The sequence below is a fragment of the Platalea leucorodia genome (assembly GCF_965183815.1).
Source record: "Platalea leucorodia genome assembly, chromosome: Z".
Lineage (NCBI taxonomy): Eukaryota > Metazoa > Chordata > Aves > Pelecaniformes > Threskiornithidae > Platalea > Platalea leucorodia.
In genome coordinates, this window is record NC_138858.1 from 54,869,441 (window position 1) to 54,896,568 (window position 27,128).

The window sequence follows — 27,128 nt, forward strand, 5'->3', positions numbered from 1 at the left end:
TGTTAACTTCTGTTGACTCAGTGGTAGCACATTTATTTTGTAATAGTGGAGAGTTTCTAGTGTTTGAGTATATTGTGAATTACTTGACTGACACTATTGTCTACTCTGAGGAATAGGAAAGACTCTTGACACGGTCAGACCGCAGTAGAGACCAAATGACTTTCTCTTTCTGAGAGCAGCTTGCTGCACTAAGTGCTTCTGCTAGCATTTCCTGATAAACTAGTGCTAGCAAATTGCACTTGGAGTCATAGGCATATTACATGAGAATTTTCTTACAGTGAGAGCAGCCTGCAGTTTCCATGGCTAAATGAAAAAAAAAAAAAAGCATCCAGTGCACTGGAAGAAGCTTCTAGGACAGCACATTAAAAATGGCACATAAAACATGTGACCCTTGCAGAGTGACAGTCTTGGTTTTAGTTTTACCTGCACTGGAATCACTCCAGATCAGCTCCTCAGTTTGCAAACGGAAGACATGTAAAATGAAAATGATATTGCTTTGGTTTTTCTGGGGCTAATTGAAGATTAGCTGAAGCAGTTCATCTAATCATAACTATTATTTTCAGATGGGACATTGCCAGCCAGAAGGAACAGGCGCGTGTTTGGAGACAGACAGAGCTGCCTTCGTCCATTTACAGAAGATGATGCATTTGATCCTAATGATTCAGACATAGATCCAGGTATTGCTGGGGCTCAACCCTATTTTCTTCTTGTGGATGCTCTTTCATATTATAAATACTGCAGATCATAAGGCTGAGACTGCCAAAGGAGTGGTGGTTTATTTGCCTTCAGGAATAACGGGCAGTGTGGTATCCATAGCCTGCTCAATCCTCCCATCAAGGCTCAGAGAGATAAGGGTGAAAATGCATTCGTGTGAATGTCTATTGCTATTTCTGCTCACTGCTCTCTTTTTTTTGATGAGTTAGAGTAGCTGCTCCAGCCGTCACCCTGTGTCTCCAGCACAGAAATTCCCAGAGAACATCTCTGTGAGCTTTTGAATGAGGGTCTTTTCTTCTTGCTAGCAGAATCCAGAGAGACAGACCTTCTCAGTGGCATGGATGGGAAAGGATCCTACCAAATGAAGGGCTGGAAGCTCACCCAACAGCAGTTCATGGCTCTGTTGTGGAAGAGGCTGCTTATTGCCAAGAGAAGCCGGAAGGGCTTCTTTGCTCAGGTGAGAGCACCCACCATGTGCAGGGTCCCTCAGCAGGGACAGCTCTGGACCATGCATTGCATTCAGAGTTGAAGGTGGACAGAAAACCTCAAGTGAATACAGATAACGAAAACCGGTCTTCGCTGCATATCTGAGCAAAAGGGGGCCTGTGCAAATGAAAGGAATTACATCATAACCAAGTGGTTACAGTATTCTTGCACAGCAAGGATGCAGCTGAGGTTCAAATCCAAATTTGGCCTGGAGAGCAGCATTTGGAGGCTGAATCCTCTGCATCCCAACTGAGTGCCCTGATTGAATGCCAGGATAGGTCTCTCATTGGTGTCTAGCAATGCCTTGGTGTAAATAGCAAAGACTTTCCTGGGAAGCTTTGAAAAAGTTTTGATCCATGAAGTAACTCACATGTAGCTCCTGATGCCTCTGGGAAGACCTGCTTTAAAAAGGACTTGCTCTTTCCTTGCAATTTCAGATTGTGCTGCCAGCTGTCTTTGTGTGTATCGCTCTCATGTTCAGCCTGATCGTTCCTCCCTTTGGGAAGTATCCCAGCCTGGAATTACAGCCCTGGATGTATGATGAGCAGTACACTTTTATTAGGTATGTTTCTTGTGGCCTAGAAATGGTGTTAAATCCTACAAATCTGTTCTTCTCTGCAAACGTGAGTTACTGAGTTCCTTACCAGGTTGTTTAAATTTGTTTAGCGCAGAAGCACATTTTAGTAGAGTTCTGGTATTTTCTTTTTAGACCTTTAAATGCCAATTTTAACTACTGGCAAGGCCACATCCATTTCTGAATGGTGCTGTGACTCTAGTAATACTATGCAGAAAGACCTAGGAGGAACTCCTAGGCCAAGCATTCTTCAAAGGGAAATCTCCACCCATATCCTTTTCCTGAGCTCTTTCACCTCTCAAGGCTCTCTCAGCCTTGCTCTGCTGTTGCTTTTACTGTATGCCTGTTACCCCACTGACCTGATAGTGTTTCTCTGCTGTACCCATAGCAATGACGCACCAGAAGATGCAGGCACTCAGAGGCTTTTGGATGCCCTTCTCAATAAGCCTGGTTTTGGGACACGCTGTATGCAGGGACACTCCATCCCGTAAGTAGAACTCTGGGCTGGGAAGAGGAAGCCCAGCCCCGGCTTCTGGTCACCCAGTAGATTTAGCTGGCTCTAGGGAATGATAGTCATGCACGGCCAGAGCAGGATTTAAGGCAAAAGAGTTGCAAATAGATTCAATTTTTCTGCTCGGGACCTTTTAGAAAGTTACCAGCCCCTCAGTGTGGTGAGAGAGTGAGGATTGAGTGCAAGTCCTTACTGACAGAGATGGAAAAGAGACAGTAGTCTCTCCTTCAAATTACTGTTTGCTCCTGAACATGGAAAAGGACCTAGTCATGTTGCGGTATGTTGTCGACTGCAGCTATTCCCATTCCACAATACTCTGTTTCTAGCTGCACTAGAAACCTAGGTTAGCAGCCCCACAACCACCAGCAGAAAGAGTGGAGAGCCAGACAGCACTGGTGGTGTTTCCTAGCTCTGCCACTGACTTGCTGTGTGGCCTTGAGCAAATCACTGAAGATCCAGGCTGTGAGTGCAGAAGGGGAATACAGAGTCCGGGATGGTTTGTCTCTAGCCTGGAAGAACTGCAGCTCATGTTCACAGGATGATGGGCAAGGGGCCCTGTGTGCTGGCCAGTGGTGGAAAGTAAGCTGCATCTTGCAAAACAGACACAGGAGCTGGGTTACTCCACCCATGGGGCACGGGGAGGAGGCTACCCACTGATGCTGCCTTGGGGAAGAACAGTATTCTGGTGCCCCAAAGGCAGAAATGTCACCCGAGAATTGACTGTCTGTTGTGATCTTAGAATCTCAGAGTATCTCAAGTTGGAAGAGACCCATACGGATCATCGAGTCCAACTCCCTGCTCCTTGCTGGACTGCTTAAAACTAAACTATAGGACTAAAAGTGTCGTCTTGACACTCCTTGAACTCTGGATGCTGTGCGTGCTGGGACTGACTGAAATAAAGCACTTGCGTGCTGCAGAGCGAATGAGAAGAGGGGAGTGTCCGGCACTACTCAGTGTTGGCCAGCTTCAGTCTCTTTGGCACTGGGATCTGTTAGAACCTGCAGAGCCTGGTCTGTTGCTCTGAGCTGTTTGTCTCAGTGAGGTCAGGCTCCTTTGAAAAACAGCCTGCCTCTCCTGGGGACTGTGGTGTCTGTTATTTAAATTGACTGTAAGCAAAGGCCATCATAGTTGTTTTAGAAACTTCATTTTTCTTGCCTCTTTCCTGACACACAGAAACACTCCTTGCACCATGGGGCAGAGGGAATGGACCACCGCTTCAGTCCCAGACTCAGTCCTGGACATCTTTTTGAAAGGCAACTGGAGCATGGAGAACCCTTCCCCATCTTGCGAGTGCAGCAATGAGAAGATCAAGAAGATGCTGCCTGTGTGCCCCCCTGGGGCAGGTGGGCTGCCACCCCCACAGGTAGGATGGAGATCAGTGGTGCTGCGATGAGGGATGCTCCTGGAGAGCAGAGTGGCTGGGTGCAATTCTTGCGTGCAGCACTGCATGCAGTTTGACTCGGCGGCTACATTTTCTGATGGGCGTTTGTCTGTTTTCTCCCCGGTGACGCCAGCGCGAGCAAGACACTGCTGACATCCTCCAGAATCTGACAGGCCGGAATGTATCAGACTACCTAGTGAAGACCTACGCGCAGATCATTGGGAAAAGGTAGCTGTTGAACACACCCTCAACCTTCCCTCTCCACCAAATGTGGCTTGCTGTATGGGGGATGCTGCACAGATCACGTGAACGAGCCTGGGCGACCCAAACTCTTCAGCAGTGGGCCAGACCCACTCAGCTCCTCAGACTGTCCTGATCCACAGCTCAAGTGGCGTTTCTGCTTTATTAGTGATGCTGTGGCAGCTCTGAGGGGGGTGTCCTGAGCCTTGTAGGCAGAGTACGGGGAAAGTCTGGGAACCAACCCTAGGGATTGCACTGAAGAGGAGTGGTGGGTCATATGCCAGATGTGAGAGGCTGTTGCACTCTTTTCCCTGGCCGTGTGCCTGCAGCTCTGGTGGGTCTGTCTCTTCTCTTGTTCCATGTAATATACATTGGCTTTCTTTTCTGTCTCTACAGCTTAAAGAATAAGATCTGGGTGAATGAGTTCAGGTGAGTTACTGCCTTTTCTCTAGCTTGTGTGTGTCCACTAACCCTTGAGCACTGTATTAAGCAGGATAGACCCACCCCACTTTGCAGGTTTTTTTTATATGACTCTTAACTGCCAGATGTTGAGGGAGCATGTTTAAGGATAAACTGGGACAACCCCAGAGCACATCACTGGAATGCATGCCTGCCTTATGCAGAGAGCAGTATTGGCTTGAAAAGATTTGCGGGACCAGCCTACCGGTACTCCATCCTGGGAGGTGCTGTTCTTCCAAGCAAGGGAAGCAGGGAGATGTCCAGCTTTGTCTGCACTGGCAGCAGAGCATAACTGCGTTCGTTAAACAGAACAGCACACCGAGTGGTCATAAGATGGGTGTTTAACCCCAGAAACAAGGAATAGAAGACATCATGGCTGAGCAGCAGTGTAGGAAGATCAAAGTCATCCCTTCATGTAAAAGTGGAGGCACTTGCCTTGGATATAGTGCAGGAAAAGGAGACATCTGGGGAGGGAGGAGGAGTGGCATTTTCTGGAGATCAGGTTTTTGCATCACTTTCTATCTGAACTTTCAGGTATGGCGGCTTTTCCTTGGGAGCCAGCAGTTCCCTCATGCTTCCTCCAAGCCATGAAGTCACTGATGCCATTAAACAGGTGAAGAAAATCTTGGAGCTAACACAGGTGAGCAGCTGTCCCCCATAAACCCAGGATGTGCTAATGTCAGAGTCCTGCTACTTGGAAGATGACTTGGAAGCCATAAAGCATGTGTATGTTAGCTGTGTCCAGTGGCTTCTCCGCATTGCCTCTGAGCTGGGGTCTCCCAGGCTGGTGTCTGGGAGCAACAGAAGGCCTGGGGACAAGCTCAGCTGAGGCTTACGCAGGCCACATTGCTGGTGTGGGTTCTGCCCAACACCAGTTGCAAGCCAGTGGGGATTACAGACACCTCTGAGTGTTTTGTGACAGGACAGGGCGGGCTGTCTCAGGGAATTAACAAGTGGTTGCCATCTCTTTCAAAACCTCAGTTGAGCCCTCCTGTGCTGAGTCTGCCATGGTTCAGAAGAGAATTTGGGCCACTGCTTTCTTCTGAGACTGCCTGTGGGCTGCAATGTCTCTGAAGGTTGCCTGCAACCCTGGTTAATACTTATTGCTGGGAAGAAAGCAGGCCTAAGGCTGACCTTTCTTACTGGTGGGACTGCAGAAAAGAAAGGGAGGAGGAAAGCTGCAGTTTCTCAGCCTTCTTACAACCACCAGCTTGGTCGATGCAGGCTGCAGAAGGGAAAGAAAACTGTCAGAGCTGTGAAGAATGTAGTGTGACCCCTGCTAGACTCCACGACATGAATAAAGGTATTCTCAGAGGGGAAGTAAATGTCTCTTTACTGTTTGCAGGGGAGTTCTGGAGATCGGTTTCTCAACAGCTTGTCAAGTTTCATGAAAGGCCTGGATACAAAGAACAACGTGAAGGTAAATGAACCAATCCTCATTGCTGTGCCTGCTATTTTGAAGCTCTGGTAACCTGGAGTTATTTTTGGTTGGCAAATTCCCAGCAGTTTGCCTTGGACAACTGTGCAGACCAGAGCTCTCTGTATTTGCTAGTGGAGCAATGTATTCTTGTGTGGGTTTCCCCAAAATCTGTTTCTCCCTTGGAGTCTAGGCCTAAGGCCCAGAAAGAGTTCAGTGCTGGATCAGTGCTAGCTTCCAGCAGCCTCTTGTGGTTATTGATCAAACTGTATGTTCTATCCCTGAGCAAACTAGCTGGAAGGATGTGGAAAGAAATTACATGTCCTCAATAGAGGAAGGGATGTTCTGTAGGGCTCAGGAGCCTGTTAGGTTGCTGGGGTACCTGGTGCCTTTCTGATGCTGATGTGATCTCTTGCAGGTGTGGTTCAACAACAAGGGCTGGCATGCCATTGCCTCCTTCCTGAACGTGATCAACAATGCCATCCTTCGGGCCAACCTGCAGCAGGGCAAAAACCCTAGTGCTTATGGGATCACTGCCTTCAATCACCCACTCAACCTCACCAAGCAACAGCTCTCTGAAGTGGCTCTGTAAGTCCTGACGTGAATGTGGATGGGTTTGGGCTCATCAGCTGTTAATTACTGGAAACAGGCAACATTGGAGGTGTTAGCCTCACTGGTGGATACTCAGTAGCCTGTGGCATTTAGGCTCTAACATGCTGGCCTTATTTTCTGTGGTCTGGGCAGGTGGCAACATGTGCTGGCAAGCACTTGCTGTTGAACAGCACTGCAGTGCAGGCTTTCTGTGTCTCTGAGTCCCTGGAAGCTGCTGTTTCTAAGAAGCAGTGTAATCTTCAGACCTTCTGCCACTTGGGAAATTCCTCTCAGCCATATCCAGAAAGGCAGCTCTCCATGAATATGGTCATTCTTTTGTCCCAAGGTGCCACCATTTGACTAGGAACCATTGATGGATCCTGTTCAGTTTTGCCCACTGTCTCAACCTGGGGGGCACACAGTAATGCACAGGGCTTACTCCACTGAGGCACTGACTAGTCCACTACTATCACAGCCAGAGTCAGGACTCATAAGCTGTCTGCAGATACATCCTTCAAATCTTGGAGCGGTGGCAGATGACAGTCAGATACCTCTGGACCTTAAAACAACACAAAAAAAGGACAAACCCCTAACAACCCCAAGAAGTGCATTAAGTGAGAAGCAAAGTGGTGGTGATAAGGAAGATAGAAAGCAGTCTCTTGTGCTGAAGTTAGGAGCCAATCTCCAGGTTGTGGTGCTGTCCTTGAGATGCCAGCAGGCTGCATGTGTTCCCTTTGTTATATGGCTGGAGAAAAACTGTGCAGTTAAGACAGCCTGATGTGGTCATCCTTCACCCTGCAAAACAAGGACAGCAGAAGGAGAAACTGTTTCTGCACTGTCCTGCATGAGCTGCCTCATTTCATCTCAAAGGAGCCAGCACCAGCATACAAACACTTCGCTTTCTTCTTTTTTTTGTCCAGGATGACCACCTCCGTGGATGTCCTAGTCTCCATCTGTGTGATCTTTGCCATGTCCTTTGTTCCTGCCAGCTTTGTGGTCTTCCTTATCCAGGAACGTGTCAGCAAGGCTAAACACTTGCAGTTCATCAGTGGTGTGAAGCCTGTGATCTACTGGCTGGCCAACTTTGTCTGGGATATGGTAAGGGCTTTGTGACTATGCTAAACTGTCCTTCATTCTGTGTTTGCAGGGTGTCTGTTGCACTGAAGTGCAAAGTGCAGTTGGGGCCATTGGACACCACATTAATTCAGTGAATTACGGCTTGTCGCTATGACTGCTGTGTTTGCTCTCTTGGGGCAGTGGTTTATCTCAGTGGAACAAGGAACACTGAACAGAGGATGGGGGGGCAACCATAAGCTCAATCAGCAGCATTTATTATGTCACTTTAAAATACCTGCCCCAGAATGTTTGCTTGTGTAGCCACTTGTTCTGCTCTATTCAAAGCAGGTTTTTTCAACCTGTGGTGTCCAGAACCTCTGAGAGTCTATTGACTGCTTCTGGAAGGACCAAGAAATGTAAATCCATGTGTGCTACATAGGAGTGTCACATGTGTGAACTACAAAGAGTCTCCCATTGGAGATGGCTTTGGGAACACTGAAAAATGTTGAAAACCATTGGTTCAGAGCAGAAAGACACCTTCCATTTTTTTGTCATCTGGAAACAAATCTAAAGCCATATTTTTCACCTTCCAGTGCAACTACATTGTTCCAGCCACGCTAGTCATCATCATCTTCATCTGCTTCCAGCAGAAGTCCTATGTATCCTCCTCCAACTTGCCTGTGCTGGCTCTCCTTCTGTTTCTCTATGGGTAAGGGATTTCTCATCAGAAGGATGACTGGGAAGGCTCTTAGACTCGGAAGGTGCTTACCTGATGTTGCTGCCTTTCTTCTTGCCAGGTGGTCCATCACCCCTCTCATGTATCCAGCCTCCTTCGTGTTCAAAATTCCGAGCACAGCATATGTTGTGCTGACCAGCGTGAACCTCTTCATTGGCATCAATGGTAGTGTGGCCACCTTTGTCCTGGAGCTCTTCACCAGCAACGTATGTTTCCCCAGAAGCTCCTCACTGTCTTGTGCTGCTATGATCTAATTCCATGTTGGTGCCATGTTGCCTTTAGCAGCCAGTTCTCCAGAAAGGCTAGCCCCTGGCCTGTACCCATTAGCTACTGCAGCGGTTTAAACACAGGTTCTGACAGAAATGGGTTAAAGCCCACTTCAGCAATGTTCACAGAATAGTTAAGGTGGGAAGGGGACCTCCTGAGATTGTCTAGTCTGAGCAGGGTTAGCTAGAGCAGGTTACTCAGGGCCATCAGGTTTTGAACATTTCCAGGGATGGAGACTCCACAGTCTCTCTGGGCAACCTCTTCCAGTTGTCAGTCACCCTTAGGGTACAAAAAAAAATATTTTCTTACGTTCAAACAGATTTTTCTGTATGTTCTTCATAAGGGGCAGTTTCTGTCTACTACAGGCCATTTCAAGCAATCAAGCGTTTAGTTGCCCTCAGTTTTTCCTCCTGAGGTGGATACCTCTCTAACTGTATTGGGAACTTAGGCACCTCACTTCAGTTTTTCCAAAGCCAGATGTCTGCTGGGGAAGGTGCAAGTTCTTCTCATGCCTGTATGCAACACGATGTCTTAGCAGGCCCCGTTTGACCCATACTGGTGTGAAGTGTTTCTTGTGGGACAAGGTTGAGGAGATCTTGTGGGAGTTACGTGTTGATTGTACCACTGCCTGTGGGCATGAGGAGACAGTCCTTGATGATGGTCCCTTTTGTTACAAGGCCTGGTTTAGCTTGGTAAAAACATGTACATGCTTGAAGATAAGGGCCTGGCAGAACAGAAACCTCTCCTCAGGCTGCTTTCAGTCCAACCTGTGGGCTAAGCCAACTGGAGGACAAAAAAGGAAAAGGATTAGAGCCTCTAATATGTAATAGAGAGGTGCTACCCACAGCCTGAGATAACCAGTCTGTGCAAGCACAACTTTCCTGTCTCATCAACCTGTAGCCTTTCTGTACGTTATCGTTTGCAGACACTGCCTTTTAGGCTGTGAGCATTTGGAGGAATCTCTCCTTCAGTGCAGTTTGCTTGTATTAATAGCATCTTGAGCAATGCAACAACACTGACTGCCTGGAGAAGCCATGGCACTGGATATTGGGAGAGCATTTCTAATGCTTGAGTTTTTGTGCAGCTGTAGTGTTGGGGGAATGAGGGGTCAGTCACAACATGGGTCACACTTGGTAGGTGGTAGCTGCTTTCTGCTCAGATGGCTCACTGGCACTTGATTTTGTCTTAATAGAAGCTGAACAACATCAATGACATCCTGAAGTCTGTCTTCCTCATCTTCCCCCACTTCTGCCTGGGGCGGGGACTCATTGACATGGTGAAAAACCAGGCGATGGCTGATGCTCTGGAGAGGTTTGGTAAGTGAAATTGTCTATCACAGGGACAGTGGCCTGAACTGAACAGGGAAAGCCCAGGTCTGCTCTGGATGAGCACCTTTTCCTCCTCGTAACTTTTCAGGAACTGGAAGTGCATGATTTGCAGCACAGATCTGATCAAAGCTGGCAAGTCTCCACAGCTGTCCTCTTTTAGGTTGTTAGAAGGACTGAAGGGGGCCTGGCAGATAGATCCCCAGAGTTTTGAGTTATTAGGGGCATTAAATAAAAATGCATAAAGCCAACTGTATGGAGAGGATCATTAGGCCAAGTGTAAGGAGTGGCTGAGATTCTGGAAAGCTGGATATTTTTTTTCTGGGATGCAGATGCCAGGTCTGAGTCACAGTCTTTCTGTGCTTCACTAACCTTTCGGGAAGGTGGGCCAGCTCTTCTTTGGCAGACTGAATTTTCTGGGCCCAAGTCCCAGCTTTACTACAGTAAGAAATGTGCATGCAGCCAGAACTGGCCCCTTGTGTAGTCTATCTCTTCCCTCCTCCCACTGGCTGCTCTCCAGTTGCCCCAGTGCCCAGCTTGGTGAGCTCTGCAGGAAGAAGTGCTAGCCCCCTCCCGTTGCTCTGGAAAGGTGACTATGCTCTTAATCTCATCTTGGCAGGAGAAAATCGTTTCGTGTCCCCTCTGTCGTGGGACCTGGTTGGAAGGAACCTCTTTGCTATGGCAGTAGAGGGCGTTGTCTTCTTCCTCATCACAGTGCTCATCCAGTACAGGTTCTTCATTAAACCCAGGTAGGTTGTCTGCTCCACTTCACTGCTGCAGGCAGGTGAAGTTTTCATTGGTGTCCCCTATTAAGTGGGGAGAACATTAATTATGGAGGCCCTGTCATCTTCTGCTAAGGCTTTATCACATTGCCCTCTCCAGGCCTGTCTACGCCAAGCTGCCTCCTGTGAATGATGAAGATGAGGATGTATCCAGAGAGAGACAGAGGATAATTAGCGGAGGAGGACAGAGTGACATCTTGGAAATCAGGGAGCTGACCAAGGTGACAGAAAACTTCTGCATTCCTAATACTTGTTGGTGCAACACCATGTAGTTCACCAGAAGCCTCATTCAGAGGAATTTAATGGGCTCAAAACTGGAGGGTGTTTGGAGTGTTGAATATGTATAATTATAGTTCTAATTATAATTCTCTTTGATATTGTCCTTCTCATTCTTTTTCTTTTGGTTTCAGATTTACAGAATGAAGCGGAAGCCAGCGGTTGATAGGATCTGTGTTGGAATACCCCCTGGAGAAGTAAGCTTATCTGTCAAATTCATTGCTTTGCTATCACTGCAGTATTAAGAGCAACAGACAGCAAAGGGTAGGGTAAAATCAGAAACAGATGATGTTCAAATTACATCAAAGGAAATTGCCTGGAAGTTGAAGCAGTTTCTGATTCTGTCTCTCTCCACCTTTGAAGAAGATACTGAACTCTCAGTGTCTGGGACCAGAGGCCAAACTCTGGTACCCTCCAAGGTTTGGCACAGATACACCATGGTGGCACTGCACCAAGGTGACACCACAGTTCGTTCATTTTCCCAGCCTAAAGATTTGTACTTAAAATGAAAGTCCAGAAGTTTTGGGTTTTTTTACTGAAAATGCACTGAAGACTCCCTCCAGCTGTCCTGAGGGTCAAATTTGCTCCCTCCCACCTTGTCAGTGCTGGAAATGATGCAGCTGAATCCTGTTCTCAGACACACTGTGCTCATCTGCTCTTTTGTATCCCCAGTGCTTTGGACTCCTGGGAGTAAATGGTGCTGGCAAGTCATCCACTTTTAAGATGCTAACTGGTGATACAGATGTGACAGGAGGAGAAGCTTTCCTCAAAGGAAACAGGTGAAAGACCATGCATCTTTCCTCTGCTTTGTGTCAAAGCAGGTCCTTTGCTGCTCTCTCCTCCAGCTTTCACAGCCTTTGTTCCACTTCCAGCAAGTCTAAACTCTGCCCCATTTTTCCCTTTTTCAACTCCTGGCATCTGTTTCAGCCCTTTGCTGAGTCTGGTAAAGTACTTCAGCAGCTTAGGAAAATTGATTTAGTCTGGTAGTTGCTTCTGAATACCTGCCCTCTCATGTTTAAATGTCATATTTAAAAAAAAAAGGGGAGGATCGGGAGAGAGAAAAAAGAATTTGGCCAAGATGGACTTCTAGGATCCTGTATGTTTGTTAGTTCAGTTATTCCAAAACCACTGTTTCACTTTCCTCCTTTTAACAACTAAAATAGCAGCGTGTACTTGTGAAATCCTAACAAAGAGTTTTTTCTTTTACAGTATCTTGTCCAACATCCAAGAAGTCCATCAGAACATGGGCTACTGCCCACAGTTTGATGCTGTTAATGAACTGCTGACAGGGCGAGAGCACTTGGAGTTCTTCGCACTCCTGAGAGGTGTTCCAGAGAAAGAAGTCTGCAAGGTAAACAAAATACCATAGGACCCACCCCAGTGACCAACTGTTTCTGCTTGCATGCACCGTCCCTGCAATACATGCAATGCCATGATGTGAAACTGCTGAAGATACTGTATGGTGAAATCTGCCCCCTTTTTCTTCCAGGGCAAACCAAAGGTGCTGTGGTTTTTCAGTGCTGCCTAGCAAGGTGTACTAAATGGAAGGGCAGATAGTTTGGGTCCTGCATTCTCATAGTGGATGCACGTCTCCACTGAATTACTTCTTTCCTTTAAGAGTTTAAGGGATGTGGAGCTGCAGGTCATGCAGAACCTCACCTGCTGTCAAGAGTTAATTCTTCAAAGTCCCAGGGAGCAAGCACTCTGCAGCTTAACAGAAGCCTCATGCTGGCTGTTACATCTTTCCAACTGATCACACTGCATCATTAAAGTGCTGCTATTTCAGCATTCAGACATGGGGATACACTAACAGTCTTTGGGCAATTAATGACACCTGCCCAGTACTATACAGCACCCTTCTCAGTGCTGTTTCCTTGAGTTAACAGCAGTTTTCACTGTACGTGTCCTGGGTGCTGCAGAACAGGAACTGCTGTAGGTAGGAAGATGATGTCTGTACCCATTGCTTTGGATAGGGCCAGATCTGGTGCCTAGGGTATGTCCAGGTAGGTTGAATCCCTCTTTGAGAGTAGTGACAATGGGTGAAAACTGCAAGCTCCTTCAAAGATTTCTGGCGAGTTCCTCTGTGTGATGTTCCCACCAGCCCCATATAAAAAGGGACCCAGTTTTGGGTATGATCCGAGTGGCAGCTGCATCTCTTCCCCCCCAGTGTTTTTTAGTCCTCAGGGCAACAATGCCTGCCTATTGGCACCAGTAGTAATACTCCTGAATAACAAACCAGATCCTCCCCATCTGTCTGAAGGGCTAAGATGCACCCAGGTGGGATTGCTGTGTGTCAGTAGTGACCGTGTCCCTGCTGCAAGCCCACAGCAACTGCAAAGCTAGCTAAAGCTGGTGCTGCAAAGAGCACTGCACCGGTGGTTAACATGGCTCAGCTGATGTTGAACTCATGCTCACTGGCCAATAAGCTGCAGCCATTTGGTTTTCTGGCCTCCCAGGGGCAGGATTGCATATATCCTGATCTAGAGGTGAATAGGGTGTTTCAAAACCCACATCCATGCCAGATTAGATCCTCAGAGGAGTGGCCCTTCTCAAAAACATTTTTAAAGCCAAAACTTACAAGGAAAATCTCATTGTGTAGGTGTTCCTGCGCTTTAGTCAAGATGGTGTTGTGCTCTCTTTTGCAGGTTGGCGAGTGGGCAATTCGGAAACTGGGCCTTGTGAAATATGGAGAAAAATATGCTGGGAATTACAGTGGAGGGAACAGGCGCAAGCTCTCCACAGCCATTGCCCTCATTGGAGGGCCACCTGTGGTGTTCCTGGTGAGTCTGCAACCTTTGCTCATTAATGTTTTCCTTGGAAAACAGACAAATCAGGTTCAAACAAAGACTAGGTATTTCATGGCCAACTAGTGTTTAAATACATCATTAGTCACTTAAATGTGAGCAAAGAGCACATAGAAATAAAAATTCCCTATTTAAATGTAGGTCCAAGGTATAATGTGCCTCCAGGCTTCTATTTCTGAAAAGTCACTGGGGAAGTGGGGGTCTTGAACATGACGCCAAACTGCCAGCTGTGTAGCATCTTCACCACCTTGGTACTGCTGCAAGATTTCCATACCTACAAAAAAATAACAGCCTTCCTGCTGGACACAAGCAAATGTTGCTGTGCAGGAGAATCAGTCCTGTGCTTTTAATAATTCAATGAAAATTGAAAATAAATATTTTAGGATTCTTTAACATTAAAATCGAGGACAAACCTTAGGATTATTAAGTTTATAGTGCAGGAGAAAGTCTAGTGTTTTATTTAAACAAGCTAATTGACTTTAACTTCTTTTAGAACTGGATATTTCAACATGTTATAGTTGCAGAATAAGCAGTACTTCTCAGTTCTGAAAAAGATGTTTGCTAATTTAAAATTTGGAGCATAAATTATTTTCTAATTTTGGAAGATGAGTCAACCTTGCTTATTTTCAATTTTTCCAGTACACCTAATCAGAATGGACAGGTCATTTCAGAGATGAGGTATTTGTCAGTAGAATGTAACAGTATAACCTGTTTCTTGTATATATTTTGCAGGATGAGCCAACAACTGGGATGGATCCCAAAGCACGTCGTTTCTTGTGGAACTGTGCTCTGAGTGTAATCAAAGAGGGGAGATCAGTGGTGCTCACATCTCACAGGCAAGTAGCAGCCCAATTGTATCATACCCTGGCTTTTGCATCTACCAGGGCTGGATGCTAAACTTTGCTTGGCGGCTCAGCCCTTCACTGCTGCTTGCAGTGCTAATAAAGTTACTTCTGCCTACAGCATGGAAGAATGTGAAGCCCTGTGCACTCGAATGGCAATAATGGTCAATGGGCGATTCAGGTGTCTGGGCAGCGTCCAGCATCTAAAGAACAGGTAGGTATTTTCTTTTCACTAACAGCACAGAGTTGTCTGCATTTTTAGGGAGATGCAGTCAGACTTAGTTCCTCATAGAGCATTCCCATTGCTGTTCTGGCTATGGAAAATGCTGTTGGATTTTAAGCTGCACTTCTGTTTCAAAGGCACTTAACTCCTGTGCTGGCCCTCTTGTTTATAGGTTTGGAGATGGTTACACGATAGTGGTGAGAATTGCAGGGGCAAACCCAGACCTGAAGCCTGTTGAGGAGTTCTTTGGGCATGCCTTTCCTGGAAGCGTCCTGAAGGAAAAGCATCGGAATATGCTGCAATACCAGCTTCCCTCTTCACCATCCTCCCTGGCCAGAATATTCAGTATTCTCTCCCAGAACAAAAAGAGACTCCACATAGAAGACTACTCCGTATCTCAGACCACACTTGACCAAGTAAGTTTTTAGTAGCCTGTCTGCCAAAAGCTTCTTCGTGCAGAGGTAGGAATCAATCCACCATTTACTGGACCTATCTTTTCAGGGCATTTCAGCAAAGTAGAGTACTGAATCCCAGGACTAGTTCAGGAAGCCCAGTGTGTAAAATGCCCTGAATTAATGAAGATCCAGGGTGATGTGTGACATGGCCTTTTGTCTTGCAGGTATTTGTAAATTTTGCTAAGGACCAAAGCGACGACGACCACACTAAGGACCTGTCATTGCACAAAAACCAGACTGTGGTAGACATTGCAATCCTTAATTCCTTCCTGCAAGATGAGAAGGTAAAAGAAAGTTGTGTGTGAGCCAATTTCAGCAAAGAAATTATTAGCAGAATGCGAACTTCCTTTTCCTGGGATAGGATACTCCCAAAGAAGAAGCTAGCGGAAGAGAAACTGGACACTCTACTGATAACCATTCAATGCAATGCAATTCAATGCAATGAAAACAAAATTCCTTTACAGGGGCAGTGCCTCGTGGAGTCGTCTTGTACTGTTCTCAAGTGAAAGACTTGAACTTAGCTCATTACAGTATAACTCTGAAGCTGTGGTAAAGCACCCACTAGATGCTGTGGGCTTTCAACCATACTGTATCATGTCCCATACAGTATGTTTTTACTAGGGTTGCAAAAATAGTTCATTGAGGAATCATGGCCAGTGGTTATTTATAGATATTTTAGACATGCATGTTTTAGTCTTTGAAACAATCATGTCAGGAGTGGGAACTTCCTGGTGCTACGTCCATTGCTGGCAATGAATGCACCAAGACAGTCAGTGGCAAGAAGAGTCACCACCAGTGTTGTAGCCTTAGGTTGTGAAAACTTACCTGACCAGCTGTTTTTCCTAGACTGGTGTAGGTCAGTTGGTGACAAATCGGGGGCCACAAAGCAGTACTGTGCAGAGGGGATGGCAAGAGACAGGCCATCATATTCATATGTCTCCATCAGTAAGCAGTGATATGCAGCACTGTGAACCCTGCAAATGCACAGGATTGTCCCATCAGCATCACAACCAATAACCTCCTCTGACCAGGTTTTTGTGTAGTTAAGTACTCTCCTGCTCCTTTGAGGTACTGCAGCAGCTGCATGAACACCTAGTAGGAGGAAGTGGGTGAGAAGCAGACCTAGGGTTTGGACCACAGCAGCAAACTCAGTAGTTGTACAAGCTGCTAATGCCAAGAGCAAATTCTAAATCATGAGATGTCACTCAGATATGTAATATCTGCTCTTTAACCCCTGCTTTGCACCAGAAAGGTACCCATTATTTGAAGTTACTGCTTAGCACCAGCATGTTGCCATTTCTGGGTTTGCCAGAGAAAACTAGAAATGAGATGTAGATTTTTTTTTTAACAGTATTATTTATGACTTTAAATAGGTAGGTAGCATAATTAGGGATTGAAAGTGTTTTCAGTTGATCTTTGTAGCCACACTATTTCTTTACATTATGTCTGCAATGCTATGCTCTCATTCTGCTCATTCAGCGATAGCTACGTTCATGATCTGACCAAGTTCCAGACTCTAGCAATCAGTTGCTATCTGCAATTACTACAAGTTGTTCACCTAAAATTTTCCCGTTTGGGAACTGGTATAACATTAGATTAATGTGTAAGTTTCTGCTTCTGTTGTGCAGTGTAGTTTCAGTCATTAGGTGATCCCTAACTGGAGAATACACCCTTATTACACATGTGACAAACTGCTTCAGTAAAAAATCCGCTTCAAGAACAAGATAGTTCAAAACAGTAGTGCTACAGTTACATCAGTCAATTTTTAAAGTTTTACAAAGCCAGAATAATATTAGAGGGGATACTGTAAGATGAGAACAACCAATTCTTGTTCACATTGTACAACAGTCATGGGAGAGTATGCTTTCATTAATACACTGACGGGCCCCTCTGTCTTGCTTTTACATTCAGGAATAGGTTCAGTAATGTGGTTTCAACCCAAGTGCAGTTCCTGGGCTATTCCTGTCTGTCATGCCTACGCCTTAAATACCTGTACAGGTTCTGCGCTAATTCTTGATGCTACTCTGCCATGAATCAGTCATGGACCATTTTCCTCTGTGAATGCCCATAGCAGCCCAGCAAACAGTGAAGAGGCTGGCATGAGCCTGAAGAAGGTTGATTACATATTTCCAGGTATACTTGGTAACACTGACCAATTCAGCATTTTTAATACACAAACGGTTAAATATTTAGCACAAGTTCCCAGTCCCTGCTGTGTCCTGCCTTGGGATAAAGTAAGAGCTTACTACATGCTCTGCTGAAGTGCCTTTTTCATACTATTTTTTTTTTAATCTGTGTAATACATTGCGAAGGGGATTGAGAAAGGAGTGTAAAGGGGATTGGTATACCTCACTTAAAACATGCTTTGTTATTACCTTTATGGCATCATTACCCTATGGGGATGAGTTACAGGGTGATGAACACACCAGACTTCCAGGTGCAGAAAAATTACTAAACAGCTGAGCTACAGCCATGACTTCCCTATAACAGGCTGCAGGTATGTTACGGTATTGTTGAAACAACTAGCATGTATTGAAGGCTTACCACTGCTAAAAGTCACTATTACAAATCAGCATTAAGTCAGCAAAGTGAAGGGCTTAAGTTTTGCACTGCACCAAACTAGTGCATGCAGAACTAGAACGAGTTCTAGGAGGATTCAGATTTGGTCCCGAAAGGGCTGTGATTTGCTCTTTGTAACTGCTTGTGTAAACTATTAGCTTAGCAGGAGACAACAGTCACATCATAATCCTCTTTCCTTAGCCCACCAAAAAGAGAGTCTTGATTCCTATTGCCCTGTGACTGTCATGCTCATACAGAGTCTGTTATCTGTGACAAAATGTTACAGTAAACGTGGATATTAACGAAACTATTTCACAGCTCTGATCTGTCTTGTTTTGTACTGAACAGACAGCATAATGCAACTCTCATGTGAAGATCTGTTATGGAATAAGTTCAGACAGCCACTAATTTACTCTTTTAAGCATGTGTTGGGGAAAAATCACTCGAGTCAGTATGTGAACCACTCTTGATAATGAAACTGCACTGAGGTGTTAACTTATTTTAAACTTTATTGCTATTGACATGTTGCATCCCTCTTTGTAGTACATTTGCGTCTCAGTAAGGAGTTGTTGTATTTTCCCCATGGTTAAACCACCACTTTGTGCTTATCCTTTCCTCCTGAATTATAGTTGGTCCTTCATTCCAAGCACTTTATGCTATCTGTAATGGGATCTATTTTTGCACTGGAATATCTGTTAACTTTGCAAAAATCTAGAGAGATTTCACAATTGAAATTTCTAAGTTAAATCCTTAAATGGACATTTTCATTAAAAGCAAAAAAAAAAAGTATATATATTTGTATTTGCTAATAACTGTTATGTGAAGTATTAAAAGGCACTCTAATTGCCTGTGTTAAGTAAAAAATAAAGCTGTTATGGCACCATTGGTCTTCAACGTGTCATTTTTGCATATGTTCTTCTGAGGAGTGCTGTTAGCATCTCTTGTTTGCCTGGTTTTGTTTTGTTGTGAACTTTGATGCATAATGTACACGCGAGTGCCAGTATCTCTGCAAATTAGCACAGGGCACATATTATTTTCAGGTAAGTGAGGTGGTGCAAGATTTGAAACGCAAGAGCTACTTTAAGCTTCTAAAGTTAGTAAATAAAAAGGTCTCCAGCAAATCCTGGAAAAAGTGATGGGTGTAACTGTCAAATCCAGCTGCACAGCATAAAAAAGTTATCTGGATGTTTAAATCCCAAGTCAGGTACCTGCCTCCAAATATTTCCATTACAGAGATGCAGAGAGTTGCAACTATTGATAATTGTTCCTCCTCTCTGCTAAAAATACCCTATACCTGTTTTCACTGACAAAGCAAAATGTTATGTTTGAGTATAAAGAATCTGAAATACCCTAAACTTAGCCAATCCTTAGCTAATATCAAATTAAAGGAAGATCACTCAAGTTAATACTAGGTTGATTTTGAACAGCAGTTTATAAATGAAAACAGAATAATGGTCCAATTGCTCAAAGGAAGCTGATTTTAAAATTTTGCCTTCTACTGCTGGTAGTCCCACTGTCAACCAACTAAGTTGCAGAATCCAACCCATTCTTGAAGTTACACTCATCAGGAAAACTCATCCTGAGATATGAAGCCCATTAAAATTTCCTGGGTTTTCTGTTTTAATCTAGTGTCCAGCCGGTGCTTTGGGTAATGTGCTTGATTTATCATCCTCTTGTCAGAAAACAACAAACTTTGGAATAAAGCATACTTCTAACATGCTGAGTATTCTTTACTCTCAATGCTGGTGACAAAGAAAATAGTTTTACTAAAAAAAATTACACTGTTTTTAGTATACCTCTCTATTTTTTATTCCAGTAAACAATAAAACAACTTAGTTTTTGCATTCACATGGGAAAAAAAAAAGTCCTATTAATTCCCTGTCCCATTTTTCAGCCCATGTTTTTATTATTAAAAAAAAAAAAGTCCTTTGAGTTAACTGCCATAAGGCAATATTCTGAATCAACTTGGTAGTGATGGTTTATCAGCCATTTATACCTTACAAAGTTAATTTGTAAAATGTAAGACGGTGGTCTTTGAAGTAATGCTTGTTCTACCCTGAGAATGCTAAAGATGGCTCTGCTGGAGGGAGGAAAGTATGAAGACTTTGGTGTAGGAGCTGGGACCTGTCATACTCCCTTACTACAGCAGCTGGATCCCATCCATGCACCTTGGTCATAAGCATAATTGCCTACAGCTGTTTTTTTAGTGCTTTCCATGAGATGCACTTTACAGAAGAACAATCGTTAGGCAGACTGCACAAAGATACTTCAGTAGAGATGTGAACTCAATTGCTCATTCAGGTCAGTGATTAACTTGTGGAAAAGCCTCCCAAGTGCTCTGCCAGTTAGTGACCTTTCCATTGCAGAACAGGGTGCTCCGTACCACTGTACACAAAACACAAGTTTGACTTCTCAGCCCATGTGCCCTCTGCCGTGCTGCTATTCACTCTAGCTTACTAGCTCTAAAGCAGCTATTATGAAGACTGTTGTTGACCAAAATGCAAGACCTGCCGAATGCTGTACTTGGAGAATGGGGTTTGTCATTTCACAGTTTAAAAAGAGTAAGAGCTTGAGCTGTAAACACTAAAAATTTATGCTTTATCCAAATTTATTTGGATTTCAACAGTCTGGCAAAAAATATTTCAAAGAATGTAAGCACACGTGGATCAGCTGAGTTTGACTACACAGTTGAACAAGAAAGGCTAATTTAATTTCAGCACCCTAAACAAAATAACTGAAGGCACAGCATTATGTGTGTAATCCACAGTTTTGAGGAAGTGTTTACTGAACAAAAAAGGAAAGGGCTGATGTGAACTACAAGACAGTGAACAAACACGCTTCTCGTGGCGCAGTTCGTCGGGCCCCATTACCTGAGCAGCCTCACTGCAGCACCTCCTAGGGGCAATTCCAGCCACACTGATCTTTTACATTACCCAGAATTAATACAAAGCATCCCAATGAGAAGTCTGATTAAAACATAACTGGGTAACATATATATGGGGGCATTTCTTCTTAAACCAGTATGCAATAGCCAAGATGTGCCAATTACAAGAGTTGCCAAAGTATGTTCTGAAAATAATAACCAGCCCTGAGCTGTCATGTTGGAAAAGAGCACTTAACTTAGCAAGTTTGATAAGTGACTTAGCTATGCAGAAAAGCATTAAGAACTGAAGGGTTAAAATAAAAGATAGGTGAAGTGTGGTTCATGCCATAAGTGATACGGCTTGAGTTCTTTTTCCTGGGGATGTAGGAACATCACCATAAACTTCTGTTCAGCAATTGCTATCAGAGTGCAAAATTTTACTGATTTACATTGCTAGCGGTCAACATTTTCCATCTATTTATTATAAACTGAAGAACAGTTGGCTCAGTTCACGAGGGTATGGTGATCCATGTGGTGGCACTTGCTCACAGCACTTCCATCTTGTCCTTTCTGCCATCAGTTACATGCTTTAGAAGAAGGTTACTTCAGCGGCGAGCATTGCAGAGGAATCAGGAGCACATTTTGCTGGGAGTCCAAGAATCTGACACTGTCCCGCACTGAAATTAAATGCATATTTAATTAAGACAGTAATCCAATGAGAAATAATACTTTTCTCAGCATGCATGCAGATAGCACTAGTGAGTTCTCTGGATCCATCATCTCTTACCAGCTGCTACCACTCTGGCATCTTCATGGGCACTGTGCCTTCCCGCTGCCCGGTGATCTGGGCTCTCGTTCCACCAGATCACGTGGACTGAGAAAGTACAAATAAAGTCAGCTGAATACTTATGCTGCAATACAACATGTACTGTAAGTCCTAACAGTCTGCCTTCACTTGTTAGATGCCTCACAGTTAGCAGAAACAATTCTCCAGGTAAGTAAGTGGTGGCTTTGCTGAGCCTTTAAAAGGTTTGACTCCTTAACATCAGATCTGAGAGTCTTTTAAGATAGCAGCACCTGGCTTAAGGCTATAACCTAATATGCAAAGCTGAGTTCAAGGATTGTTTACAGGACTTTGGTGATCCACACCAACAAACATTTTCATCGCGACGGCCAATCCTGACCCAGGACAAAGGCTTGCCCCCTCCCTCTCCGCCTTCCCATGCCGAAGTCTGTATCAGAAACTGAGTAGTACCTGTGTTAAGTAATCCATACTCTGTGTGGAAAACACCGATCAGCTTGGTGTAGCCTGTGTTGATGTGAGCATTGATTGCAGCTCGAAATGATTCGCCCCACAATGCTGGCCCACCAGGCTTCATCTGGAAAGTAACCCATTCATACACTCCTGGAAGAAAAGGCAAAGATGACCTCAAGGAAGGAAATACAAATTAATACGCTGGTCGTCAAACAGTGTGTCATGGCCATGACATATTTATTGTGAAACCACTACTGCAATTGCTTGCCATTTGGGGTCAGCAGGACATGAAACTGCCCCTTCATCCCAGTGTGCACACCACCTCACAGCGTCGAGGGCCTCGCAAAAGCACACGCAAGCGGTTCGCTAATTGGAGCTGGCTCAAATGCAAATATAAGTACCGGGACCCTGAGGAACAGAAAGTTTTACACAAAGCCCAACTTAGCAATTTTCAGTGTTGCCTGGAAATTTGGGGAGATTCAAACCGCTTTGCAGAAATCACAAATACTCATACATGTTTGTGGGATTTGGATGGCTGATTGAACAATGCAAGGTGGCCTTTTCTAAGACTGGCGATGTTTTCTGGCATTGAAGTGGTTTATGACATTATAAACCCCTTTGACTCCTGGCAATTGGTCACAGCAAGGTCTGAAGGCATAGCGAGAACGAGCTTAGCATCTCTGCTCTGCCAAACAATCCCCCTTGTTTGCAGACAAATGGCATGATTTGCTGAAAAACTCCAGTCCTGCCACAAGACGTTATCCGTCTCCTTTTCATTCAGGCAGTTACTCTAGATCACACTTGCTGAGACGTCTTTAATAGAAAGCTAGACACTCGCCATACGGCAATGCATGTCTGGTCTCATTCTCCAGCAATGGGCTGGAGATAAAGTAAAATGGGACCGAAGTGTTTGAGAAGTCATCTCTCCAGTTTCGAGAGAAAAACTGCCTGCTTTCAAATTCAACTGTAACAGCATGAAATTCAGAAGCACAGGGAAATAAAGAACAAAGATTACTGTATGTGTGCACATGCTGAGGGCTAAAGCAAGGTCTTTTTGATGTCACTCCATGCAACAAAGTCTGCAAATGTTCATAAATTGGGGAACAGTCAAGACTATTAATACCACACTTGCTACAGAGAAAATTAAAATACATCAGGACAGGATGGCTACACCTAATCTATTATTGCTACAAAGTATGCTTGACTTGCATGTATCTTCAAAAAGTAGGGATTATTTTTGTTTTTTTTTCTTAAAACTATTACACGAAAGAAGCAGTAACATCAAAGCAAATTGATAAAAGAGGAAAACCTCTGTGAAAGAGAACAGCCACTGTCTTTAGTGTCTCCAGGAAATGCCCTCTCACTGATAAATGGACAAAGCAAGTCTGGGATGAGTGCTCTGACCACTACTGCTGGTTGCCATTTTGCATGTTCATTTAGGCAATTCACACACACTTCGTTACAACCTTAACGATCAGGGCTCTACTCAGTTACTGATGTAAGTTAGCGTAAAATCCTTCTTAAAAACTTTGTCCCTCATCTGTGTTATTCACCTTTTCCACATGGGTCTACATGCACATGTTACACAAAGGGTTATAAAACCATGTAATACCTGGTTTAAACTTTAAGCCATTTTTTTGTTAGTCCATCATCAGCAGTAACTTTAATCAGCAAAAGAGAAGATAAGCTCACCCCCTTCTTTTGGAGGTTTCCCAAGTTGACACCAGGGTACCAGATAAGCAACCTCATTGTGCTGCTTTTCTATCAAGGGGAGAGCTGGGGAGATGAATTTTCCCTGCCAGTCTTTGTCATTGGCTAGTGCTTGCCGGACTGCTGCTCTGTGGGCAAAATTATCTGTAACAAAGGAAAAAAGAAAAAAAAAAAAAAGAAACTATGAAGAAATGCACTTAATGTCACATCAGACTCAATCAAAATGTATAATTACAAGGAGGAAAGCTGCACTTACTTCCATAAGTTTGAAATTGATATTTTTAAACAGCATATTAGCTCAAAGCAGATGTGGTAAGTTTCCTTTAAATTCTGCAAAAATCTTTGCTTTAGCGCTCAGATTTAAATGGCTTCAAGCCAAATCAAATTTTCCAAGAAAGTTTATAAAAAAGTCAAAATACATAAAGTGATGTTACTGTTAAGAAAGATTCATATACGGCATCCACAGGGACTACTGGATGTGGCAACAGTTACCAAAAGGAGACTGGAGATTCAGAGAAACCACAGTGGATAAGGAAGTGAAGTGGAAAAGAAAATTCAGAAGGAATATTAGCCTACTAAGAGAAAATTAAGAAAAAAAATTAGTTTTGGCTTCTATAAAATGACATTAAAATTACAAGTGTAGAAGTAATGTTTGTTTGTTCAGCTACATAAAACCTATTACATGCCCCAAATCTAAACCTTTTCTTCTTTTTTTTTTTTTTAATTAAAAATAAATCCACTGAATTAAGAGTGTCTGAATTTCAGTTGGTTAGGCTGCACTGGCATTTTAAGCACTATGCTTATGCTGACAGCTTTAAATAACACACAAGAAAAATCCAGCATCTGAGAATGGGAAGAAACTTGAGAAATATCAATATCTTGGGACCAAGAGAAAAATATACCAGTTATTTTTAACTACTAAAAAGATATAAGCAGGGGTCTGATGAATCAAGGAGAAAGGATGTTGTACCTTACACATGTAAACACCAGTAGGAACCAAGTAAAAATTGTAGGTTTTTCCTTAGTTTTTCATTTTAACAGTTTCTCACAGATTATTAAAAACAGTTGTGGTTTTTTAGAGAAAGAGCAAGGCTAAAAAGTTCTGAGAAGCAGGATAATTTATTAACCATAGATTCACGTAAACTCATAATATTCCTGTCGACAGACAGCTCGTCCCTTCACCCCTGCAGGACAAAAGGGGTGACTCTTTATTCTAAACAGGTACTGTGAACATGCTGGATTTCAACAAGCAGACTGAGGACTTCAGAAACAAAATCCTCTGTCTCAGCACACAGATATACCCTGGACTGCAGCAGGTATACAACAAAATGGTACCAGCATGCCTTCCCACCTCTCCATAACCCAAGTATCAAGTTCCTTGGGGCTCCACAAAGAGCGCAGCCAGCACACCTAGTTTCTCACATAATCGTAGCTTTTCTTGGCTCACCAGCACCTTTCAGGTCAGTACCGACTCCAACAACACAAAAAGTTGATTATACTGCAAGAAGCCTGCTGCTACCAAGGCTGAAGCAGCAACGAAATGCTTCATGCACTTGGGAAGTCGGGGCTGGTGGAGTGGCTTCCCACCTCGGCACAGTCCAGCTGCAGAAGGAGTTTAAGCATGCAAACTGTGTACCCATTTGTTTTAGAGGAGTGACTGTTACACTGAACTAAAATTTGAGAACAATTATACATGCATATAAACACACACAGACTGTATATAGATTATCTGCACTTAGATGTATTATCTTATTAAGGATGTCTCAACCTTTTTTGCCATCCATTTTGAAGTTCTGAAGACATTTGTGGTTCAGGAACAGGCCCAAAATTAAAAATATTTACTGTGAACAAAGCACTCTGCCGCAGTTCCTCTATTATACCTGTTTTGAGCAGAGATCGCTGTTCAAGAACAGTTGTAACTCTCTCAGCCCAACATATCAAAATTGTCCTGATGGGCTCTGCAGTGTTCTTTTCAGCAATCAGCACACGAACAAATTTTTTTGGACAATTTCTTACAGTAAGAGCAACAAATAAAAGCCAGGCAAGCATTCTCCTCAGCTTCTTGCCTAGGAGACAGGGAGCACAGAGAGAGCAGAGCAGCACAAAGGGATGCCGAGCGTACCGTACTTCCAAACGTGGACAACCTTATTCATTGCTCCCAGCTCTGCAGACCAGCATCCCACCAGCTCCGAGTGAGCTGTGCGAAGGTGAAGGTACTTGTTGAACATTTCCACAAACTCCTTCATCTTTGGTGGCTTAATATCATACATGCGAATTTCGTAGAAAATGCTATTATTTTGTCTGGGCCCTGTAGCAAGGGATGCGAGTACCTGAGAGGAAATGTTAAGAAAAATAACTAAAACTAATTCTCAAGCCAGAAAACCATCTTTGGCTAATTTCTAGAGTTTTTTTACAACAGTGATGTGTTATAGATACGATTTTTCTACTGGCAGCTGGGAGAAGGAGTACTTCATGATCTCCACTTCAACGGTATCTTGTGACTTTTTTCTTTGGAGATAGTTCCCATGCGCATTATTTGCTGCAACTCCTTTTGGCAGTGCAACAGACCGTGACGTGTCTTTTATTTGTCGCACTCAATTGTTTAATGATTAGCCCACAACAAATCAGGATTTTCCTCTTCTCATACCCCTTCCTCAGGAAGTCAGCAGTTGGATGCAAAAAGTCAAAGCAATAAAAAGAGAGTTGGCTAAACACATTATCCAAAGGCAAGGCTGCTGATGCTACCGAAGCAGAGGCAACATCAGCCGGTGTCACCCTTACGCAACCAACTCACACTACTGCAATCTGTTTTCTAACGACAATCTTACATCAGTATTAGCAAATTACATATTCCTGGCAAAAGAAAGAAAAACATACCAACACTTGGGAAAAGACTGATTCCTTCCAGCACAAGATTGCTAAAGTCTGCATCCTTGCCCTTCACTGGCTGCTTCCCAAAGGCTGGTCAAGAACAGTTTTGTCTATTCATATAACATAAAACCCTTCAGAAGTCCCAGAGTATGCTTACTTTTGCAACTGCCTCAGTAACCTGGAACATGCTACTCACCTCCCAAATATAACTAGAAAAATTAAGGCCAAACCAAATCTTTGGCCTGAGCCTACATTTGCGGAGAGGTGGCTGCAGGATGGATTTCAGACGTGACTTATTTCACGAGCATCAGCAGGCACGAGCACCGTACAGCTCAAGCCACAAAATACAGATGGCCAAGACCAAAGGTCTTTTTTCCTCATGACCCTTTGGAGTGTTACGCATCGAGTTGTGGCTGCCGTGTGTCACGGCTTCTCGTAGCATTTACAGTTTCTAAATCCCCACAGGATCCTGAACGAACAGTAATCCTGCACTTGTGGTGAGCAGTCACGACAGCAGGCGGCTGTCAGTGACCCATCCGACGCCGAATTTCTGCAGGGAAAGCGAAGCCTCGACGTTTTCTGCCACTCAGACAAATACTGGGCCTGGCTCTGGAGGAGGCGCGGGGCCGACGCTCAGCACGAGGCGTGCCCACGCTTGCAAACAGGCCCGTTAAAGAGGATGTCGCGACAACGACAGCCCCTGCTCTGGAGGGCAGCGCCCGCCCAGTGCC

The 27,128-nt window shown here is 44.2% G+C and overlaps 2 protein-coding genes across 8 annotated transcripts in view; one reads left to right on the forward strand and one right to left on the reverse strand.

The window, feature by feature from the left end:
* ABCA1 (ATP binding cassette subfamily A member 1) overlaps positions 1-18,507 on the forward strand; it is a 99,812-nt gene extending 81,305 nt beyond the window's left edge. For 5 of the 7 annotated variants that reach the window (XM_082336638.1, XM_082336635.1, XM_082336636.1 and 2 more), the window contains 24 exons: positions 564-677; positions 1,020-1,171; positions 1,638-1,762; positions 2,163-2,261; positions 3,459-3,648; positions 3,800-3,894; positions 4,303-4,335; positions 4,900-5,005; positions 5,711-5,785; positions 6,201-6,370; positions 7,294-7,471; positions 8,023-8,138; positions 8,227-8,371; positions 9,625-9,748; positions 10,377-10,506; positions 10,640-10,760; positions 10,950-11,012; positions 11,488-11,594; positions 12,025-12,166; positions 13,461-13,595; positions 14,352-14,455; positions 14,583-14,675; positions 14,857-15,100; positions 15,304-18,506. In XM_082336638.1, coding sequence (XP_082192764.1) covers positions 564-677; positions 1,020-1,171; positions 1,638-1,762; positions 2,163-2,261; positions 3,459-3,648; positions 3,800-3,894; positions 4,303-4,335; positions 4,900-5,005; positions 5,711-5,785; positions 6,201-6,370; positions 7,294-7,471; positions 8,023-8,138; positions 8,227-8,371; positions 9,625-9,748; positions 10,377-10,506; positions 10,640-10,760; positions 10,950-11,012; positions 11,488-11,594; positions 12,025-12,166; positions 13,461-13,595; positions 14,352-14,455; positions 14,583-14,675; positions 14,857-15,100; positions 15,304-15,444 — 3,002 coding nt within the window. In that variant the 3' untranslated portion in view covers positions 15,445-18,506. Of the gene's footprint in view, positions 1-563; positions 678-1,019; positions 1,172-1,637; positions 1,763-2,162; positions 2,262-3,458; positions 3,649-3,799; positions 3,895-4,302; positions 4,336-4,899; positions 5,006-5,710; positions 5,786-6,200; positions 6,371-7,293; positions 7,472-8,022; positions 8,139-8,226; positions 8,372-9,624; positions 9,749-10,376; positions 10,507-10,639; positions 10,761-10,949; positions 11,013-11,487; positions 11,595-12,024; positions 12,167-13,460; positions 13,596-14,351; positions 14,456-14,582; positions 14,676-14,856; positions 15,101-15,303 lie in introns of all 7 variants that reach the window. The other 2 variants (XM_082336639.1, XM_082336641.1) reach the window with 2 other exon arrangements.
* Positions 18,508-20,360: 1,853 nt separating this feature from the next.
* NIPSNAP3A (nipsnap homolog 3A) lies at positions 20,361-25,846 on the reverse strand. Its single transcript, XM_082336613.1, has 5 exons — positions 25,649-25,846; positions 23,509-23,670; positions 21,817-21,966; positions 21,349-21,435; positions 20,361-21,238 (listed from the first exon to the last, which is right to left on the reverse strand). Exons 1-5 carry the CDS (start codon positions 25,794-25,796, stop codon positions 21,162-21,164), a joined length of 624 nt encoding a protein of 207 aa, XP_082192739.1. The 5' UTR covers positions 25,797-25,846; the 3' UTR covers positions 20,361-21,161.
* Between the last annotated feature and the right edge of the window lie 1,282 nt (positions 25,847-27,128).